This window comes from Fukomys damarensis, unplaced genomic scaffold, assembly GCF_012274545.1.
Source record: "Fukomys damarensis isolate Sample0158 unplaced genomic scaffold, DMR_v1.0_HiC HiC_scaffold_19, whole genome shotgun sequence".
In the NCBI taxonomy this organism is placed as follows: domain Eukaryota; kingdom Metazoa; phylum Chordata; class Mammalia; order Rodentia; family Bathyergidae; genus Fukomys; species Fukomys damarensis.
Window position 1 is genome coordinate 7,433,840 of NW_022900931.1, and position 22,073 is coordinate 7,455,912.

The following is a 22,073-nucleotide window of genomic DNA, read 5'->3' on the forward strand; positions in this document are numbered from 1 at the left end:
CTCTCTCCCTCTCTCCCTCTCTCCCTCTCTCCCTCCTGCTGGCTTGACAGGTGGGCTGCATTGGATTGTGGAGCTCCAGTGTTCTCTCCTAACTGTCTGATAGATATTCGGAGCTTTGAGTTCTGTGTGCAGCATATCAGCACATAACGAAGCAACACTGAGACACAGACAAGTAGTGTATATTCCTTAGTGCCGATGAGGACCTGAGGCTTTGATGGTTAATCACTGTCACTGATGAGCAGCGCTGCCTGGCTGCTTTGTAGACCCTCAAGGGCTCACTTGCCTGCATGTGAGCAAACGTGGAGCCGGTGGGGGAAGGTGCGAGTTGGATGTCCTACACTTACTGAGATAGTCTGGTTCTTGAGGCCCTGCCCAGCAGGGGCAAAGCCTTGCAAGCACCCTCTGAACACTGAGTGCCCCTTGTAAACAGCTGCCAGGATGTTCTTAAAAAGAACAAGCAAGATTTCTTTTTAAAATGTAATTCACAAATGACCTCATTTAATTAAGCCGCACACATGTCAGGGGACAAAGAAAATGGGTGCTGAGAAGGTCCAGAATACTAATTGACATTTCTGGCTGTCTGGGGGCAGGGCCCGCACCTAGAACTGAAACTGTGGTTAACTGAAACACCACACCTATTGGCCACTTCTCATTTGATTTCTGTGGGGAGCTTGGCTATTCTTCCTTTTAGTATGTGCTGCACACTTTCCTTTGTTCACACCCAGCACTGTGAGTGTGCCAGTGGAACCAGCCCCAGGGCTGGGAGAGAAGGGATAGAGCTGCTCTTCGACACTGGAACTGTGTTGTCTGAGCAGGTCTTGTGTTTGCATCGGTCTCTGTGGGCTTCCCTTCCCGGGACTGCCTTCTAGGAGTTTCCGGGAAAATGAAATTTTGAATGAGTAGCATCATGATTCTTCCTGGAGAAGCTGTTAAGGCAGCAAGGAGGAGAAGATAGAGTCCCAGGTAAATGCAGCCCTCCTCATGGCGCACACATTTATGGGTTAACTTTGAGTTTTTGTTTTTTTTAACATCTAGGAAAGGCTTAAACTTTAAAGCCTGATTTGCTTTGTGCTGCTTCCTTGGGGCTCATCCCTTTAGCATTGAAGCTTGGTGGTTTTGACTTCATTGTCACTGGCTCCTACATCAGAAAGGCTGAACCTGCATCTTTATACATCTCCATTGCCATGGCACACTATGCAGTAACCTGCGAAGCACCTCGCAGAAGTCCTGACCGACCCCTCCTCCTTCCACCTGGCAGGAGTGGCTGAGGAAGTTGCTGAACTCACTATCAGAGAGCACAATTAAAAATGGGGAAGGAGAAGCACAGACTGAGCTTGGCTAATCAGGGACAGAGAGGAGCTGCCATACTCGTCAGAAGGTTTAGACAAGGGAAGAAAGGAAAGACAGAACTGGGGCAGGATTGGGTCAGCCGTTTAGGAAGTGGCCTGGCAGGTTCCTGCGTATTGCCTGGTGGTGGTTTTCATCACAGGTAAAATAGAATAGTCCCTATTTCATGTGTTGTGAAGTGGATCTGGGGAGATTACAATGTCATTGTTGACTGTAAAATGAAATGTACTTTTGGGATTGGTCACTTATCTTCATTTCTGTTCTCTTGGCCAGGCCCTGTCTGGCTAATGAATTCCTCTAGCTTTCTCACCTATCCACCACCCCAACTTGGGCTTGGGGCTTGCTCCCTGATGAGCCTCTGAGGTCCCCCGAAGGGCTCCCTGAACCCATTCTCTGAGTCTTCCTTACACTTGTCTGTGCTCAGTACTGTGGTCCATCTGACCTTTCTGCGCTGCCTGCACTCAGATCTGATCTAAGTAGTACATCTGGGCCTGGGATTTAGCTCAGTGATTCTGTGGCCTGCCTTGCAAGCACAAGGTCCCAAGTTTGATCCCTGGTACCACAATAAATAAAATAAGTAGTACATCTTACAGAAGCCACCCTTGCCCTGCCCTCTCCCTGCAGATTATTTTCTTCTCTATTTTTTGAAGAAGTTAAGAAACTAGCCCAGAGAAGTAGAAAGAACTCTGACTTTAGGGCAAGACAGAATTAGGTTGAAATCCTGACCCTGCCATTTGCCAGCCTTTCCTAACTTTTCTGGGCTTATAAAATGGATCTTTACCCACTATATGGGACCCTCAGGGTTTAAAATTAGCTCATTCCTGGGCGTGGTGGGACACACCTGTAACCCCAGCACCAGAGAGTTTGAGGCAGGAGATTGGCCACAAATTTGAAGCCAGCCTGGGCTACATAGTTCAAGGTCTGAACTACACAGCAAGACCCTGTCTGTAAAATAAGCTTGTATATTTTAAAATCTGGATCAGCACCTGCCATACAAGTACAAGCTCAATAAATATGAATCTCTTTCTTGCTGTTAAATGAAAATTCTCTTAACTTAGGGGACCAAACAGGAATTTATGTATACTACCACTGTTTCACCTGTCGTGTACCCCTGTTAGTGGTAGACCTTCCTCCTTTGCTCTTTTTTTGGTACCAGGGATCAAACTCAGGACCTTGAGCTTACGAAGCAGGCGGCAGAGCTAGACCCCCGGCCCTACCTTCCTCCTTTGTACACAAAGGTGATAGCCCCCTTCTGTCAGGGTGTTTTTCGAGAATTTGGAAATGTACCCTGCCTCCTGGAAGAGCCGGTGTAGATTGCTGCAGCAGCAAAGCAGCCAGGATTTTAGACAGATCATATGTGACTGTAGAACAGAAACTAGCTCACCTCTGAGAGAATCCAGCCGATGATTGAATCAAATGACAGGCTTTATTATTGGAGGTAGCTCTCCACATTGCTGAGTGGACCAACTGCTTCACAGCATGCTTCCTCCCATTTGATTTTCAGAAGAGTTCTGGGAAGTGGGCAGATTCTCACTCTCCAGAAGAAAGCGAGGCCAGAAGGTAGTCACACCCGATGTCACACCAGTAGTATTCGATATAACTCAGTACTAGGGCACTAGACTCTCTTTGTGAAGTTTTGAACCCAGAGGAGAGCCAGAATGTTGGCTGTTTATGAAAGTTTAGTGTTGTACCACCTAAGCCCCTTGCTGTCCTTTGACTGGTCACTTTGTATCAGTTTCTCACAGGAGACTCACTAATTCCTTGAGTGCAGAATTATTGGTATTCTAGGCACTGAGGATTCTTTCAGAAATGAAAGAAATAGAACCCCTACCATGCGTCAGTGAGGGGTTGTTGTAAGGCTAGGAGCCTTACAAACAAATAAAAAAAGTGTGTAGAACGCACACAGACTGTCAAGATAGAGGTGAGAGCTATGGAGCAAAGGCAGAAAAAAGCTGGGGCGGGACGACAGACACTAGGTTTCTTCTTGACTCTTGGTACTTGTCTGGTCCATGTGGTAAGCTCTCATGAGCCAGGGTGCTGTGTTTATTCCTTGCTGGTCCATCATGCCCAGCACAGGTGCCAGCCGGGCTCTGGAGGCTGATTTTGGAGTTGTGTAGAAGCAGGGGCAGGGAACAGCATTCACCTCTGGGGTAGCCTGGGTGGTACCCTGGAATGAGTGCACTGGTGGGGTGTGCTCTTTTCCCTGGGAGTATTTGCTGAATCTGGAGCTCCCCCTGCCGTTACAGTATGGGAAGGAATCTCAGCAGAACTGTGTGTCGGTCTATCTTACCATATCTATTTTTTGTTTTTTTGAGACAGTTTTGCTGTGTAGTTCAGCCTGGCCTTGAACTGTGTAGCCCAGGCTGACTTCACACTTGTGGGGATCCTTCTCCCTCAGCCTCCTGAGTGCTGGGATTATAGGTGTGCACCACAGTACCTGGCTCAGTAGAGCTTTTAAATGCTATCACCACCACCATCCCGAATGTTAATAAAAGAAAAAAAAAAACATTTAAATCCTAAATAACTACTTCGGGCACATTGGAAGCTTTTTTCTGTGCTGCTGTTGCTGAAGCCTAACCCCCTCCAACCTCCCCTGTGGGCAGGAGCGGAGGAAGCACAGAGGCCAGGCAGGATAGGGCCCTATCTTCACTCTTGCTACTTTTAGCAGCTCCTTACCCTGTCCTCCTCCCACAGCCAGCAGTTTAGCCAGTTATCTCTGCACACAGTTTCTCAGCTGTTCAGAAATCCTAGGACAGCAGAAGTGAAAGTGACCACAGTTGTAAATTTCTCTTATTGCCGTTGTTCCCTGCTTGAAGTGAATCAGTCCTTTGCTCTCTCACCCTCAGTATCCGAAGTTCTTCATAAGTCAGGCAGCATCTCCACTCACTGCGTGCAGAGGGCTTGGCTGGCCTTGCCCTCCCTCTGATCATGGTGTGCTGGGGCAGGAGCTGTGGTTTGTGGTAGCATGCATCCCCAGAATAGAGCAGAACCCTTCTTATCAGCTGCCAGTGGTATGTCTTCCTTCACCAGGGGCACACATGATCATAAAGTTCTTTTAATCCTTACAGGTGAAATTGACATTAATTTTAGCCACACCGGTAATGTTGGCTGAAGTGAATCAGGAAGACCACCTCCGGTTTAACTGGCCCTGACACCATTTGGCCATTGATGGTTTCAGTGAGGCTGGAGAAGTAAGGCGGGCCCAGCACACAGACTCGTCCCTTCCTGTGTTGGCCCAAGAGGGGAGTGAGGCCCCTGGTGGTCTTGCTCTCTTGGCTCTTAGGGGCCATTGCTTTGTGAAGCCCAGGAGTAGCAGTGAGTGTTCCTGGTAGGAATTGTAAAGTTTGATGGGATAACTAAACCATAAGACAGGTGCTCTCTCGGGTGTCATTTACTCCAGCTGTTGTTAATAGCACGACTGAAATTAACTTGAATTTAAGATTCCTTCTCTGTTGAAAATTGTAGAACTACACATGGTGCTTCACTGAAAGTAATTCTTTCATGATTCTTCTCTCTACAGCTTTGAAAAGTCCAGCTGCATTTCATGAGCAGAGAAGGAGCTTGGAGCGGGCCAGGGTAAGGTCCCTTTCTTCCATAAGGGCCTCCGACATATTCCAGACTCATCTTGTCACTGCTTACACTGCCTTCCAGTCTGGCTGTGTTCTAGAGTCAGCTCTTGCCTTGAAGCTCTAACCAGACACCGATGCTTTTCCTGCCTCGTCCCTCCCCAGCCACCTCCCACAGAAGTTGAGACATCCCAGAATGAGGCTGTCCTTGAGTGCATTGGATTGCACAGATGATCACGTGGTCCTTCCTCCCCGAACCTGGCTTTGGAGACCACTGGTCTGTGCCCACCTCAGGTTCCACTGCACCTTTTAAGATGATGCTGCCAGTGTCAGCCACAGGAAAGCTTCCTGTGTCCAGTGCGAGCTGCCCACACCCGACACGACAGGTGTTCCAAGGAAGCCCCCTTGGCTCCCTTGGCTCCGTGGCAGCCAGTGGCTCTTGCAGCCTGTGGAAAGCAGAAGTGGAGCCACACTGTGAGCCCAGCTTTCTCGCTGTAACATCTTACTTGCCTCCCTGTCCCCTCGGTTTCACTTCCCTAGGGGCCCTGGGGAATATCCTGCTGCCTACTGTGGGCCAACGTGGGGACGTCACCAGGCGTGCTTCTCTCACTGCCCTTGCTTTTTCTTTCATGTAGAGTTGAGAAGAGAACCCCTCACTGGAGTTAGTACCACAGCCCATTGCTCCTACAGTTCCACACGTTTCTTAGAGACAGTAATTGTTTATCCCAAGACTCCTTTCTTCTTAAAAATTCACAATTAATTCTTCGAAGAATGAGGTCATGGGTACTGGGAACCAGAACAGTGGCAGAATGCACTCTTTTCTTTTTCTAGGAGCAGGGTGGGGCCAGCCCAGTCCAAAGGCTCCCAAAGTCCCTCAGTTGCTATTCCAGTCAGCAGGGGCAAATGGGACCTGACTAGGATGCATTCTCCCTGCCAGGTTATGTCTGTTTCTTGTTTATCTTCACATCAAGTCTCACAGATCAGGTGCTTTTGTTGTTAGTTTATAGATGCAGCCAAGAGAAGGCAGCTGACTTGCTTAGCTAGTAAGTGGCAGAGCTGAGACTCAGACCTGAATTGTGGAAACCAGGCTTTTTTAAAGCAAAATAGTTTTGTTTTGTTTTGTTTTTCCATTGAGTTCATTGGTGCTTTTTAAGTATACAGTACAGTTACATTTATCATTGGGATCTTGTACCTTTACATGACTGATCTTGATTCTCGTTTTTTCCCTTTACCCCTGCCCACCCTTCACCTTTCCCTATAAGCAAAACAGCTTTGTTCCCTGGCACATGGTAAACATATTCAGTATACGCCTAATTTGCACATCTGCTCGCAAGTGACTTCCACTTTAAAATGAATGTTTTCACATTTTGAGTATGTACTAAAAATGATCTTACTTGAAATATGAAAAGTAAGTATACTGGATTGGTTACAGCAGAACTTGCTATGATGAATTAGTTGAACAGTTTAAAGTTTTGAAAGCTACTACTTTTGCACGCAAGTAAGGTACGTGCTCAGCCTGTGTTCCAGAGAGTTCCATGCACACTCCAGAGGCCACTACCCAGTGGCCTCAGTATCAGTCACACTCCCACGAGCTCTCAGACACTCTTTATTTCTTATGGCTGATTTCTTTTCATCAGTTTGCTTAGCTGCTCATGCTTTCCAGGGCTTGAGAGTGCTTGTAGTATCAACTCTGAAGTCTTTGTGTTTACATTCTGTGCTGAGAGCAAACTGGTTCGCTGGTTTTCCATCAGAAACCTTGTACCTTGTAGCCTAGTCCCAAGTAACTTCTAGGTGGCTAGGCTTCAGCCATTTGTTAATATGTTTACTGTTTGTCATAAAGGGCATAACTCAGGATCAGCCAGGTGGAAGAGATGCATAGGTTGGTGGGAAAGGCATGGAGTTCCCATCCCCTCTTGGAGCAGGTGTGTGAGCTGCCCTGTGCCATCCTCCCGGGACCTGCATGAGCTCACCAGTATGGAAGCTTCTCCAGACATTTTCTGAATCAGTATTGTACTCCACCTCTACTAGGCCACTGTCCAGAGCCTCAGCTGGCTTCTCAGCGTATCTCCTCCCGATGTCTGAGAGGAGCTGCGGTGCCTTGACACGGCTCTTCCGTCCTTCCCAGCAGCCGCGGCAGTGCTGTGCTGCAGGTGGGGTGATGGCCCTCGGCCCAGGACCACGTCAGGCCCAGGCCCGGAGAGCTCAGCACCCCCTCCCAGGGCGGGTGTCAAGCTGTCCAGCCAGAGCACCAGGCAGCAGATGGCTGGGGCAGGGCCCAGTCTTGACCTTTGCTATCTCTAATGTGCCCTGATGTTGTATTTTCTACTGTACTTCTCCCCTCCTGTCTTATGCTGTTCTTGACTCTCATGGTTCAGGCCTGTGGTCTGAAAAATGCTGGTGCAGAGGTTAGGAGCACATGCTTTCAAGTCAGATCTGGGGTTGTCATATCGACAGTGTCATTGGCCACTGGCAGTGAGGCACTTCTCTGACTGTTGAAGGCATGGTTTAGTTCTCCGGTCTAATAAATGCAGAGACAAGGACACTGGTCTCTGAGGAACCAGAGCTGTGTCGCTGTGTATCAGAATTAGTGTTGCAGTTGGCAGTCATTCAAAATGAATTGAAAGCGCTCATGAGATCACGCAATGCTAAGGTTTTGGAAACAGGACATAAAGTTATATTTAGTATGATTATATCTGTACAGAATTAATACCGTCTTCATGAAAGAGTGACTAGAAACAAATATCCAAAAATACTAATAATAGCTATTTACATTTCTTATTATTGTTACATTTTCTGATTTTTTTCAGTGAACACGCAGTACTTTTATGATAAGTAGTAGTCTGGGGGTTTTGTTTGTTCCTTTGATGCTTTTGGTTTTTTGAGATAGGGTTTTGCTATGTGATCCAGGCATGCATTGAACTCTTAACCCTCCTGCCTCAGCCTGAAATTACGTGCATGCATTGTCATACCCTACTCAGTAGATAATAGTTTCAGATATGAGTGAGTAGTCCAGCCCCAGAGGGACAAATGGCCTCAATGGAAGGTGCCCTTGTCAAGTGCATTGGAAGCCACTGTGACTTTCCAGCCCCTGCCTCAGAACCCTGTGGTCACAAAGTGGAGGTCATGAGGGCCTCAAAGTGAACAGCAGCAGCCACTACAGCCAAGGCTTCAGTTGTGGTCCTCTCTGTACAATCCACTCGTGGTCTGCATTTCATTTTTCTTGGTGTGTTTTTCTGTAGACAGAGGACTACCTGAAACGGAAGATCCGTTCCCGGCCAGAGAGATCGGAGCTGGTCAGGATGCACATTTTGGAAGGTGTGTGAGGTTGGAAATGCTTCGCCGTCTCACCCTATTCACGGTGCTTGGACTGCACTTCCGCTTCTGCTTCCTGCCTTCTGTTCCCTCCCAACACTACCAGCAGCGGCAGGTGAAGGCCTCACCTGTTCTGAGCTGGCTAGACCTCTTCTCCTGGGTCCCCCCACCGTCCCTCTCTCCAGCTCCTGTATTTAATCTGCCCTTAGTTTTTTACATGCATTCGTTCCTTCACTCGCTGTCATTTGTGTGAGCACCTGAGATGGACAGCCAAGGTCATCCCACATGTGCCCTGCCCGGCCCAGTCAATATGCCTTCCCCACAGTTTTAGCAAATGAACAGCTCTTGGGAGCAGCATAAGCATGTCCAGTTTTAGGTTGTTTAGTTCAAGGCCAAACTCACATGTTGCATTTGAAGACACTGAGGTCTAGAGCAAAGAGGACAGTGTCCCTGGTACCCCAAGAGGGAGAGCAGAGACCTTTCCTTCGTCAGGTGTTCTTCAGCTCTGCAGCTTCCCTCGGGAAGTTCTCTGGGCCAGCCTGGCCCAGTTATAGTTGTCCTTGTGACACTTGAAGCCATGCCACCCTTCTTAGCCTGGGACATGCTTTCTGCTCTGATTATCTCTGCTCCTGCTGCTCTGGGACTCCCAGGCCAGGACCAGGGCTTCCTTCATTGTCCTGTACTCCTCTCTCATGGTCAGAGACCTCGGCTGAGCCTTCCCTCCAGGCCAAGCAACTGAAACTCAAGAGAGCCAGACTAGCTGATGACCTCAATGAGAAGATTGCCCAGAGGCCTGGCCCCATGGAGCTGGTAGAGAAAAACATCCTGCCTGTGGAGTCCAGCCTGAAGGAAGCCATCATTGGTGAGGGCTCTGGCCACCCTGTGTGGCCTACAGGAGGGACCAGGAGCACAGTGACTGAGGCAGAGCTGAGCAGGGGTAGAGAACCAGCCACTGTCCCCATGGAGACCCTGCCTGTGGAAGCGTAGATGTCAGGAGATGGCGGCCAAGTGTGGGGCCCATGGATGGGTAGGGATCGCAGCAGGTTGAGGACAGACTGGAGAAGATGACGCACCAGGCTCCTCAGAGACCTGAGTTGCAGGCCCATTTGTGGCCAGGTGGGTTCCGAGCTCTGCAGCCAATGTCCAAGAAACACTTGTCCAGAGTCAGCATGTCGCAGCCCTGTATGTAGTCCTGAGACCACAGAGGTGGCCAGGGAGGACTGGTGCCCTGGAGAAGTCAGTCTGACCTGAGGAGACTGACATATAAGCAGGTGCTTTCTGGTGCCGCATGGCGTGGTAGAAAGGCCACCTGGTCCTGTGGTGAAGATGACTCCCCTGCCTGCTGGGGCTGTGCAGGGTCCACGGGATGATGGATGTGAAGGACCCTGCACAGTCCTTGGTGGCCGCTGTTGTCAGCAGTGGTGCTTATTCCAGACCAACTGGCAGCTGCAGGGATAGCGGCGTGTGGCAGTGCAGCGGGGAGCCCTGGGAGGGACGGCTTGGGGATGGAATCGTGGCAGTGGCTAGGGAGGCTCTCGCACCCAAGACAGCACATCTGGGTGACCTGGGGGCTGCGGAGGTGCTGAGGATAGCGTGGCAGTGGCCCGGAGGACCAGAGGAGCACGGCCGGTTAGGGCTTGGCAGCGGGGAGTAACTGGTGACCTGAGAGGAAGGTACGTTTGTTGGCCTGCAGAGCCAGGTGGTGGAATGAGGAGTAAGTTGAAGGACGTGGCTGTTCTTGAGTGCAGTACAAGAAGGGAGAGGGAGATGCTGAGCTAAGGGCGCACTTTTAGGCTGGGAGACAGGGAGCAAATTTATGGGTAGAGAAGGACTAGGGAGGAGCAGTTCCAGGGCAGGAAACAGAATGGGGTCCGGGTGAAGGTTTGATTGACTCCAACAGGAGAGGCAGGACTGGGGGCAGGGGCCCAACCTGTCCTCTGCTTACACACGTGCGCACACCCACAGTCATCCCTAAGGCTGTGTTAGGCCTCTCTTCCGTGGTGCTTCGCTGAGCCTCTCAGGATGCCTTCAGCTCAGTGTTCGCCCCAGCAGAGAAATAAAAGCCGTGGGCTCTGGCCCACACACGGCCTCAGACCTCCTAGCCTGGCTGGCGGCTTCCTCAGGCGGGACCCACCAGGGTGGGAGCTTTTTTTGGCCTGGATCACCATCATCCTGTGCCAGCCCCGTGATGCTACTGTCCCACAGCAGGTCCTCATGCTGGGAGCGGGTTTGCAGGAGGGGGTTCCTAGTTACTTTGTCATCACTAGGACACAGTATCCAACACCCATAACATAAGGAGGAGAGCTTTATTTGGGTTTACAGTTCATTCTGTGGTCAGCTGGTTCCAAGGCAGAAATGGCCTGGTAGAAGGGTCTGGGTGGAGGAAAGCTGCTCACCTCATGGCAGCCCAGAAGCAGAGAGGGAGGAGCAGAGAGACACCATCCCCAGGGGCCCGCCTCTTCCTGCTGGGTTCCACCTTCCACCAGCACACTCAGCAGCTGCTCACCATGGATGACCCCACAATCCCCGTCAACAAGCTCATGAGGCCTCCAGACATTCTCGATCTGACAGTATTGGAGCAGGGGTGTTGCTGGCCAGCAAGCTCGGTCCCCACTGGGCGTGGCATACCTGTCCCTGCTGGGGTAGATGAGGGGACAGAGCAGTGAGCCCAGCCATGGACCTTCCTGGCCACTACCACAGTTGGCCAGAATGGAGGAAGTTCAGACTTGACCTCCCAGTTCTCGGGGAGGAGGGAGGCTCGGGTCATGTCCCAAGGGAGGAAGAGGCTGCTGGGACCTTGCAGATAAACCAGCTCAGGCCCTGCACACTTGTTCCTCTTCCTTACCTGGGGTCTTCTACCACAGCACACGGCCCCAGCCTTCCCTGCCGCCTCAGTTCCTCCTGTGTGGGCTGCTGAGTTGCGCAGCTGGCTGCCTACCTCTCCCCACAACATTGTTGAGGTGGCAGTTGTGACATGACTCAAAATACTCTCCTGTCATTGTTCCTTTCTCACCTTCCCTCTGTGGCCTGGGATTCCCACTCTGGGCCCCATGGGGCAGAAGCTCTGTGAGGGCCCTGCTCCTTTTGTTTGCCACCCAGCCAGCTATGAGGGACACGTGCTCCTTCAGGCCCCAGGGCAGCCGTGGGGCAGTGTGTGTTTTTTTTTCTGGTGCCTTTGCTCCCTGAGTTACGGGGTCCCTGGCCTCTCACAGGGTTGTCGTCCTCCACTGATCTCCTCCCTACCTGTGCAGGCAAAGTGCCTTTTCAGGAAGGCCTCCATCTGGAGCCACAGAGGCAGGCTTCTCAGTCTGCCCTGGCCTTTGGAGATTGAATCAGCCCTGAGGTGCTGTGTCCGCAGCCCTGGGGTCCCTCTGCAGCAAGGGCCTGGCCTTCATTGTGCCGACTGTAAGCATCAGAGGGCAGAGGCAAGATTCATGTAGCCATGGCTATAAGGAGGGGGTGACCTACCTATAACGTCGTATGGGCTAGGAGGGAAGCAGCCTGTGGCTTCTGAGAAGAACAGGCTGGAGGGAGGAAGGGACTTGATTGTGAAGGCCAGGTGCCACCGAAAAAAACAAGAGACTAAAAACTCGGGCTTTCCTAAGATCCCTCAGATGGCTCAGAGGCCTGCTTGGCCTGTTCGGGGTGGTGCTGAGAAGGCAGCACAGATAGTCATCTCCACCTGAGGGCCTATGGGGCCGGGGACCAGCCCCTCCTCTTGCCGTGTGTGTCTAATGCTGGCTTTGGGTTTCAGTGGGCCAGGTGAACTACCCGAAAGTGGCAGACAGCTCTTCCTTTGACGAGGACAGCAGCGATGCCTTATCCCCTGAGCAGCCTGCCAGCCATGAGTCCCAGGGCTCAGTGCCATCACCCCTGGAGGCCCGCATCAGCGAACCACTGCCGAGTGCCACTTCTGTGTCCCCCACTCAGGTCAGCTCGCCCACTCAATGGGACTCTCATGCTTGAGGGCCAGGTGGGTGGCTTTGCCTGGGCACGGGGACATCACCTTAGCAGCCCAAAGCCAGGAGCCCCGGAGAGATGGCAGACTGCTTCCTTGGACGAGGACAGCAGCGATGCCTTATCCCCTGAGCAGCCTGCCAGCCATGAGTCCCAGGGCTCAGTGCCATCACCCCTGGAGGCCCGCATCAGCGAACCACTGCCGAGTGCCACTTCTGTGTCCCCCACTCAGGTCAGCTTGCCCACTCAATGGGACTCTCATGCTTGAGGGCCAGGTGGGTGGCTTTGCCTGGGCACGGGGACATCACCTTAGCAGCCCAAAGCCAGGAGCCCCGGAGAGCAGATGCTGGGCCAGACTGCCTTGCAGCTGCATTCGCAGCCTCCCAAGCCACCCATTCTCCTTGCTCCATGCAGCTGCTGGGTTGAGTGCACCAAGTTCAGTGCTATGGCTGTTACCTATCTTGCTTTCCTAGTCCCCCTGTGCCCACCCCAGCCAGGTCTCTCGTCCACCTGGTTTCTGCTCATCACTTGGCCTCTGGCCATGACTGTGTCCGAGGAAGTAGATGCCACCCCAACTGGTCTGAGGGCAGGCTGGGCTCACTCATGTTGAGGTTGGCGGTGTCCTCACTTCCTCTCTCCTCCCAGGTTCTTTCACAGCGCCCACTGGTCCCAGATTCTGGAGAAACACTCTTCGTGGCAGAGCAGCCGCCTCTGCCTCCCCCGCCTCTGCTGCCTCCCAGCCTCACCAATGGAACCACCGTCCCTACTGCCAAGCCTGCCCCCACGCTCATCAAGGTACTTCTGTGCCCCTGGGAGTCCTGCTGAGGCTTCTGCAGGGGGAGGCTGCGCATCTCTCCCTGGGTCTCGGACCAGTGAAAGTCCCAAGAGCATCTGGGAGTGTGTGCCTGTTGCCACCACTGTCCATCGTAGCACTCGTGTCACCATCATAGCCACCACTGATTAGCGCTGTGTTAGCCCAGTTGTTGTTGCTTATAACAGCATCACAGACTGGGTAAGTTATAAAGAAAAGAGATTTTGGCTCTGTTTGAGTCCAAGGTCAGAGCCCTTTGGTGATGGCCTTGTTGCTGGCCCTGAGGCAGCACAGTATGACGGGAGAGGGAACACACGTGTGCGTCTGGGTCTGTCTCTGAACAGCTGCCAGCATCAGTCACGATGAGGATCTTCTCTAATCCGGATCACTCCAAGGTCCCCCTGTAAGCACAAGTTAGTTTCCATGGAGGGAGTTCAGCTCCATTCCGAGCTCCTCAGGGACAGACCATGCTTAAATTACAGCAGACACAGGGCACAGGTCCGGGCCTTGCCACCCAGGTTCTCACTCCCACCCTGTTCTCATTCTCCTTGCTCTGTGACTGCCAGGGTCATGCAGCTGGCCGTTGGTTTCTGTTCTCTCCTGGAAGGCCTGACCTGAAGTACCGTGGAGGGAGGGAGGGAGGGGTGTGTCGTCCGTGTGGAGGACACTGCTGGGTACATTGGTCTTGCATGCTGATGCTGGCCTCACAGCACCCAGGGCAGAGCTGCCTGCCTTTTAGGATCTTGGAGGCTGTGCCCTGGACCCCTGCTCCAGCTTGCTTCACCCTCACCATGCTGCGCACTGTTTTCCCCTCCAGCTCTTCCCACCGACCCTGTGAATGCCTTCCCATTCCCAGCTCACTCTGCTGCACCAAGTCCTCACTGGCCATGAGCTGTCTGCCTGCACAGGGTTGTGCTCTGGCACTGAGGAGCTGCCACCCCCTTCCCTATACACAGAAAGTTGCTGGCACTGTCTTTCCCCGGGCTCAAGTAGCTATGAGCATGAGCCTCCCCAGTTGCCCGACTCATACATGCAGTCTCTTCCTCGTGGCCTGCAGATGTCACAGCGTCCCCCACTGCTCCTCTGTGATCTTGTCCTGTATCACACTGTGTGGCTGTCCTTCACCGCTGCACGTCGCTGTCCTCTGCTCAGAAATGTCTAGGCCCACAGTCCTCTGGCTCTCCAATGCTGATGTCCTCCCATCCCGCTCCATACAACTTCTATCATGTGACCACCAGCTCTTCTTGGTCAGTCAGCATCCTCTGACCCTGTTCCCTAAGCTTCTGACAGCTGGGGAGCCTTTAGGGCATATTTGGGGTATGAACAGGAGCTTTTTAAGTCCCATGCCATATCAAGATTGGGTCACTTGTGTGACCTGGAGCAAGCAACCTCTGAGCCCATTTCCTCCCTTCCAGGTTAACTCAGCTGTTCTGCCTAGGGAGGATTCTAGGGAGGTCTGTGTGACACTGTCTGTGTGACCTGCCCTACTGGGCATGACCCTGCACCCAGACCAGCCTGCTGTTGTGGGTCACACACTGCTTGGGGTCACGGTGGCCTGAACCTCTGGTTGATTTTCCCTCCAAGCCAAGCACAGCACCACTGCAACCCGGGGACCCCGCTGGGCCTCTGCTCCTGTGGGACACCACCCGGCAGTTGGGATGTGGGCTGGTGGGGCACCTGTGCTGGGGCTACAGGGCACTGACTCCACTGCTGCTGTGCCCTCAGCAAAGCCAACCCAAGTCTGCTGGAGAGAAGGCACAGCGCAGCAAGAAAGCCAAGGAGCTGAAGCCCAAGGTGAAGAAACTCAAGTACCACCAGTATATCCCACCTGACCAGAAACAGGACAAGGGGGCACCTGCCATGGACTCGTCGTATGCCCGAATCCTGCAGCAGCAGCAGCTCTTCCTGCAGCTGCAGATCCTCAACCAGCAGCAGCAGCAGCACTACAACTACCAGACCATCCTGCCGGCCCCGCCCAAGTAGGAGCTGCAGGCGGGGCCGGGTGGCACCAGAGCTCCCTACAGGGCCCTGCTCTGGTACCCCTGCTGCCACTTACTCCTGCTTTTTCCCCTCCTCTCAGGCCTGCAGGTGAGGCTCTGGGAAGCAACGGGGCCCCCCCAGTACGTAGCCTCTCTGCCTCCAATGGCTGTACCAGCTCAAGTGCCCCAGGGCCCGGGGGCCTGGCCCGTCAGAACAGCACTCCTCTTTCTGGCAAGCCAGGAACCCTGCCAGCCAATCTGGACGACATGAAGGTAGGCGCCAGCCCTGCCCACTGGGATTGCGCCACTGTTGCCTGCCCTCTCACAGCACTGTCTGGCTGCTTTTAGACAAGTAAGGAAGACAGCCCGAATTGTGCAGGGTCAGCCCAGCAGGGCTCCAGGCTTTGGTCTGCAATGGTGGGGTCACCAGGGCACCTGCTCCAAGGCCTGTGCCTGTGGAGACATCTGGAGGCTGCAGCCTGCTCAGCAGTAGGCAGGGCTGCCCAGGACCACACACCCCTCCCCATGCCTGCTGAATCTGCTGTCCATACTGCAGCTTCCTGGCAAGGAGTGGCCCGTCCATGGGATGCACAAGGGGTTGTGTCCTGGGTCCTAGACCCGGGGAAGTGGGCCCTGCTCAGTGCATGGCCCATTTTCTCTCCCCAGTTGGAAATGGAGTAGACCAGGACCCTTTTTGTGACCCAGACCTCAGCCAGATGGTGCTCAGGAGGCGCTAGCATGGGCTTCACTCTTAGGGATCGTAGTGTTTTACCGTGAACTCACTGTTCCCATCTGTAGAATTAATACATCCAGTGAAGTAGTTGCTGAGTTCCGGGTACGGTCCTAGGGGCTGAGTCCCTATTGGGGTGAGGATGGTGAAAGGGAGGATGCCAGGTGGGCATTGGTAGGCAGGGACACCTGGCTCAGGTCCCTGGAAGGCTCTGCAGATGGGGCAGACAGGCCTGGCTTACAGGCTGCTAGTCCCGGTCCTCGGTGGCCTGTCCTGCTGCTGGGCCCAGCTCCGTGTCAGCCTTCTCTGCTGCACTCTCAACCCCTGTAGGTGGCGGAGCTGAAGCAGGAGCTGAAGTTGCGGTCCCTTCCGGTCTCTGGCACCAAGACCGAGCTGATCGAGCGCCTGCGTGCCTACCAGGACCAAGTTGGCCCTGTGCCTGGGGCATCCAAGGCTCCCACCACCCCCTCCCTGCTGTCCAAGGCAGGCGAGGTGGTGGTCGCCTTCCCAGCGGCCCGGCTGAGTACTGGGCCGGCCTTGGTGACCGCAGGCCTGGCCCCAGCTGAGGTGGTGGTGGCCACAGTGACCAGCAACGGTGTGGTTAAGTTTGGCAGCACTGGCTCCACGCCCCCGGTGTCTCCCACACCCTCGGAGCGCTCCTTGCTCAGCACAGGCGACGAGAACTCCACGCCAGGGGACGCCTTCGGCGAGACGGTGACGTCGCCGTTGACACAGCTCACGCTGCAGGCTTCGCCGCTGCAGGTGCTGGTAAAGGAGGAGGGTGCGGTGCGGGAGCCGGAGGGTCTGGACAAGGACCAGATGCTGCAGGAGAAGGACCGGCAGATTGAGGCGCTGACGCGCATGCTCCGGCAGAAGCAGCGGCTGGTGGAGCTGCTCCGGCTGCAGCTGGAGCGGGAGAAGCGTGCGCAACAGCCGGGCGCCCCGGTGAAGCAGGAAGGTGGGCTCCCCAGCTGCCCCCTCAGCCGCCAGCCCCCGGCCACTGTGCGCCCCTTCAGCCCCGGCCTGGCGACCCCCATCACCAGCCAGGGAGATGCTGGGGCTGTGGCTGTGAAGCAGGAAGCTGCGCCGCCTGAACCTGAGCCCGCACCAGGCTCGCAGCTGCTCCTAGGCCCGCAGGCCAGTGGCCTCCTCCAGGGCATCACACCACCCACCCTTGTCACCGACGCCACAGGGACTCACCTTGTCCTCACTGTGACCAACAAGAACACAGACGGCCCGGGCCTACTTGGCGGGAGCCCCCTGCAGGTAAGCGGGGTGCACGAGGGCATGTAGGGTTGATTTCATCCATCTTCCTGTTAAGGTACCGGAACTGCCCCAGGAGGTGTGGGGCACTGAGGCTGGCGAATGCGGGGACCGCCTTAGGGCCCCGGAGCCAGCAGGAGCCACAGCCTCTGGTTCCGCTGAAGCCAGAGCCTTTCTACACTTGGCAGTGGCCAGGAGCCCTGCACCACTGCTCCATGGGGTGAGCCTGGGTGAGAGCTGGGGAACAAGCTGTGGACCACTGTGTAGCTCGAGAGCCAACTCAAGGCGCTCCCCTCAGAGGCCAGCAGTCCCTGCTGCCACCACCTTCACAACCCAGATCTTCCACCCAAGCCAGAGGTGAGGCCGCTGGGTGTGGTCTGTTAGCCCTGCAGAGCTTGGGAGAGGACAAGAACCAGGTTCCTCAGGCAGGGAGAGGAGCGCTGCTGAGCAGCTTCTGGCAGGCGGACCCAGAACCTTCAGGGTGTGGATTCAGCCCAGAACCCCTCTCTCCCTCGTTTGTTTTGCTGGTCACCTTGTGCCTGCCCGGCCATGAGCCTCCTTCCCCAGTGGTTTCCATGGAAGCTACACCAAAGCCTGTGCACCTCCTGCTTCGCCCAGAGCGCACAGCCTGGCCCTGCTTCCCTAACCCCGTCTCCCTTTCTCCCATCCAGCCCTTGTCCCAGCCCAGCTCTCCAGCCTCTGGTCCACCTGCCCAGATGGACCTGGACCACCCACCACAGACCCCATTTGGGACCCCAGCTTCTCTGCTGAAGAAGGAGCTGCCTGGCTACAAGGAGGCTGTGACCCAGCAGCCCAAACATCAGGTGAGGGTGCTGGGCCTGGCTGGGTGGTGTCCCCAGGCCTAACTGGAGGGACAGGCCGGTGAGGGACAGTCAGGGGGCTTGAGTAGGGGTCTGGCTGCCCACTGGGCCCCCATGTTTAGATTTTCCTTTTTTTTTTTTTTTTTTTTTTTTTTTTTTTTTTTAGAAAATGGTTCTTCAAGCCAGCAGATGGATGATCTGTTTGATATTCTGATTCAGAGTGGAGGTAAAGCCCAGCTCCCCAGTACCTACCTGGGCCCTTCTGTCCTTGGGTTGTCTGGAGCCTGTGGTTGAGCGCTGAACTGCTCGGCAGGCCTGGTCTCAGGTGCTGAGCACAGCAATGGCTGGACAGGGCGACCTGGGAGGGCATGGCCCTGGCACAGTTGTTTTTACTGCCGCCAAGAGGGCATCTGCCTATGCAGAACACAAGTCTAGTGTGGCAGAGGCAGTAGATAGAATGAATGAGCCCCATCCATGAGATGTAGGGGAGGGCTTGGCAGGCTGGTGCCCAGCGTGGTGGGGAAGGGCGGGAGACGACAGCCCAGTCTGGAGATACAGCGATATCTGGAGATGCTGTGATACAGTGGCTGCATGTGAGTGGAAGTAGGCTGACTGGCAGAGGCCAGGCCACAGGGGTCTGGGAGAGACAAGGCCAAGCTTGACCACCTGCTCAGGTAGGGGTGAGGAAAGAGCAGCCACGGATGGGTCCAGGGCTATGGCCTGACGCTCTAGGATGAAGGTGACGGGGTAGTGGCAGTCTCAGCCGGAAGTGACACATGCCACAGTGGGAGAGACTCTCCATGGACAGTGGGAAGTACGGTGGGTGAGGTCGGTAGAGCAGGGGACTGGTGCAGGACAGGGGCGTGCTAAAGAGGCCCAGCACTGCGCAGAGGTAACCTAGAGGCAACCTAGAGGCCAGAGATGGTCACACAGGGAGCCTCGGCCCATACCCAGCCCATCTCTACCTGGGCAACCCCAGGCCAAGGGCTGTGCAGAGCTTTTCCTGCAGAGGATCCATCTGAGAGAGGACAAAGGCAGGGAGGGGTAAGGACCATGGAGTAGTGGAGCATCCTGGTGTGCGGTGTGGGTGTGGCAGGGTCTCTGCAGCTAGCATGTGGTTTGAGCTGCTGTCAGGCCTGAGTGCAGGGGGCAGGTGAAGCAAGCACTTGCCAGGTCACGGAGCAGTGCTTCAGCATGGGGCTTTTAGACTGTTTCAAATGAGGCATCCAGAGCTTCCGGTGCTGGGGTCAGCACTTCTCAAACCTTAGGGAGCATTTCAGCTGCCATGGTGCCTGAGTGTTTAAGGCATGGCTGACCCTGAGGCTGGGGGGTGGGATGCTCTGAGGTCAGCTGGAATGGACACTCAGGCCTCAGGAGCAAGAGGCCATTCTTGAGCTCTTGCACTTAAGGGATGGCAGAGAGCAGGAGATGAGGGTGTTGCCTGTCCCCAAAGGGCTAGGAAGGTCCAAGGATTCCAGGAGGTATCTGAAGGGGACGGGTGGTGGTAGCAGGTCAGGTACAGGTACGGGGACGGGAGCAGGGGCAGGAGCCAAGAGCAAGTCTGTTCTGTGTGGTTCTTCTGTCATGGTAGTGTGTGGAGCAAAATGTGCCGTCCTGGCCATTTCCAGATGCAGTTTGGTGGCATCAGATACGTCCATAATGTTGTGCAACCATTGCCACTACCTGTTTCTCAGCTCAAACTAAAGCCACGCCTGTAAGAACTTGCCGGGTCCCTTCCCCAGCCCTTACACCCTGGTCCTCCTGTGTCTTGAGTGACTGAGTGCCAGTTGTTAGGGCACAGTCTTTCTTCACGCCTAGATTATTTCACTGAGGGTGATGTCCCATCTCCAGTGGGCACTTGAGTTGCTCTTCTAGCTGTTGAGCACAGTGCTGCTGTCACAAGTGCACAGATATCTTGTGGAGACCTTGCTTTCACTTCTTTCCAGAACTTACCCAGAAACAAGATTGCTGGATCACACTGTTGTTGACTCCCCCACACCCCCAACCCCACTGGGGATCAAACCCAGGACCTTGCACTTGTGAGGCAGGCGAGTCACTGAGCTAAATCCCTGGTCCTGTTGTGTTTTGGAACTTACCGCCTGTTCTAGTTAATGGCAGTATATACCAGGGTTCCAGTTTCATGCCATTACCATCATGCTCCCTGGTGCTGGGGGTTGAACCCAGGCCCTTGTGCATGTAGGTTCTCCCACTGACCCTCAGTCCCTTACAGGTTTCCCAGGCTGAGTTCAGGCTTGCTTCCCAGTGCCTTGAGTGCCCCAGGCTTGGCTGTCTGCACTTATCACCTTGGTTTTGATTTGTGTTCCTTTGACTAGAAATGTTGAACATCTTTTCGTGTGCTGTTGGCCATTTTTCTCTTTTGGAGAAAATTTCAAGGCCTTTGTTCATCCTTGAATCAGGTTTATTGTTACTGTTTATTTTCAATATATTAACTCCTCATTAAATATATTATTTGCACATGCCTCTTCCCATTTTATGAAAAACATTTTCATTCTTGGCAGTCTATTTCTTTTTGGTGTTATAGCTCCAAAACGACTGGACATTTAACATGAAGATTTCCTTCCTTCTATTTTCTAAAAGTCTCAGTTCTAGTGCTTATCTCTGTCTGATGTATTTTTCTTCTCGTTATAGTAAAAGTGCTGCCAAAGTGAGCACGTTGCTTTATTTTACACTTGCTCCTAGCCAAAAGGCCAAGAAGCAATCGCTATGTTTTTCTTTGCAGTGTGAGGGAAGGGTCTGCTGTCATCCTTTGTGTATGTTCTGGCCTGGATTCTGACACTCATTCACTCTGTCACTTGGCAGAAATTTCAGCAGATTTCAAGGAGCCACCATCTCTACTAGGGAAGGAAAAGTCGCCTTCGGCAGCCTGCGGGTCCCCGCTGGCAGTACAGCCATTGCCGGCTGTTGAGTTCCCCCAGGCTGCACCGCCTCCCCCAGGCTTGCCTGCACTCCCAGGGCGTCTGGAGGACTTCCTGGAGAGCAGCACGGGGCTGCCCCTGCTGACTGGTGGACACGAGGGGCCAGAGCCCCTGTCCCTCATCGATGATCTCCACAGCCAGATGCTGAGCAGCTCTGCCATCCTGGACCACCCCCCGTCACCCATGGACACCTCAGAACTGCACTTTGCCCCTGAACCTAGCAGTGGCGTGGGCCTGGACCTGGCCGACGGCCACCTGGACGGCATGGACTGGCTGGAGCTCTCGTCAGGTGGTCCTGTGCTCAGCCTGGCGCCCCTCAGCACCGCCACACCCAGCCTCTTCTCCACAGACTTCCTCGATGGCCACGATCTGCAGCTGCACTGGGACTCCTGCTTGTAGCTCTCCGCCCCAGAGACGGGGGCCAGAAAGGGGCTGAAAGTTACAGGACTGGAGCCAACAAGGCTCGGTGTGGCTGTGAGTCTCGACAATCACAGTCCCTGAGTGGCTGGCGTGGAGGGGCCACTGCTGGCTCTGGCTCACCCAGGGCAGAGGAGGAGCTGCCAAGCAGCAGCTCTGGGTCTCTGCTGGGGCTTTGGAGGCCTAGCCAGGGCCGTTTCAATTCGACCTCCTTTTCTGAGGTCAGAGGTGCAGCATCGGACAGCAACTCCCCCTTTGTGAGGAAGAAAGGCTCCCGGGCCTCTCCTCCCCATCAGCCGCACCAGGGTTCCACAGCTTCCTGCCATGTTAGTGTCTTGCTGTAGTGTGACCGTTTAGAGGTTGGTGGTAAAACTTCTCTGTACAGGTGTATATACCTCTATATTATATATCATCATACAATATATACGTATATTTGTAGGGGTGCAGGAGATGAGTGCAGTTGCCTCGCCCTGCTTTCACATGCAGAAGGGCCTGGAGTGCTGGAGACCGGAGGCAGGGTCACCCCGAGTGATGTGCCACGTGGCTTGGCCCACCCCTCACGTGTGCTGACACGCAGACACCCTGTCACAGCCCCGTGCCCACCTTCCCGCTGCCTGGCTCCTTAGTGCCACGAGGGCAGAGGGGCTTCCTTGCCCACCCCCTGCCTCACTGCAGCCAACTCAGCCCTGGGACAGGAGGGGCTGCCGCCACTGGCCTCAATATGCTGGACTGTTTCATGGGGGTAAAGGGGTGAAGTCACCAAAACCAGTGGCTGGGACAAAGGTGGGAACTGTGTGAACTTTTTAAAATAAAAACAAAAACACCAACTGTCAGTCCATCGTATTCTGTCTGTGGAGTGGTGGTGGGGGCACTAAATTCTGTCTTCCCACAGGGCTGACTCAGGCTTCAGGAGCCAGGCTCGTCCAGAAAGGCA

At 54.2% G+C, this 22,073-nt stretch overlaps 1 protein-coding gene across 2 annotated transcripts in view; it reads left to right on the forward strand.

The window, feature by feature from the left end:
• The window catches only part of Mrtfa (myocardin related transcription factor A), a 92,904-nt gene extending 70,948 nt beyond the window's left edge, over positions 1 to 21,956 (forward strand). The window contains exons 3-13 of one of the 2 annotated variants that reach the window (XM_033766208.1): positions 4,868 to 4,923; positions 8,153 to 8,228; positions 8,926 to 9,087; positions 11,980 to 12,155; positions 12,828 to 12,977; positions 14,719 to 14,972; positions 15,074 to 15,245; positions 16,033 to 16,968; positions 17,637 to 17,789; positions 17,952 to 18,012; positions 20,527 to 20,546. In XM_033766208.1, the coding sequence (XP_033622099.1) occupies positions 4,868 to 4,923; positions 8,153 to 8,228; positions 8,926 to 9,087; positions 11,980 to 12,155; positions 12,828 to 12,977; positions 14,719 to 14,972; positions 15,074 to 15,245; positions 16,033 to 16,968; positions 17,637 to 17,789; positions 17,952 to 18,012; positions 20,527 to 20,531 (2,201 nt within the window). In that variant the 3' untranslated portion in view covers positions 20,532 to 20,546. Of the gene's footprint in view, positions 1 to 4,867; positions 4,924 to 8,152; positions 8,229 to 8,925; positions 9,088 to 11,979; positions 12,156 to 12,827; positions 12,978 to 14,718; positions 14,973 to 15,073; positions 15,246 to 16,032; positions 16,969 to 17,636; positions 17,790 to 17,951; positions 18,013 to 20,526; positions 20,547 to 20,606 lie in introns of those variants that run through there. The other variant, XM_010612443.3, reaches the window with a different exon arrangement.
• The last annotated feature ends 117 nt before the right edge of the window (positions 21,957 to 22,073 follow it).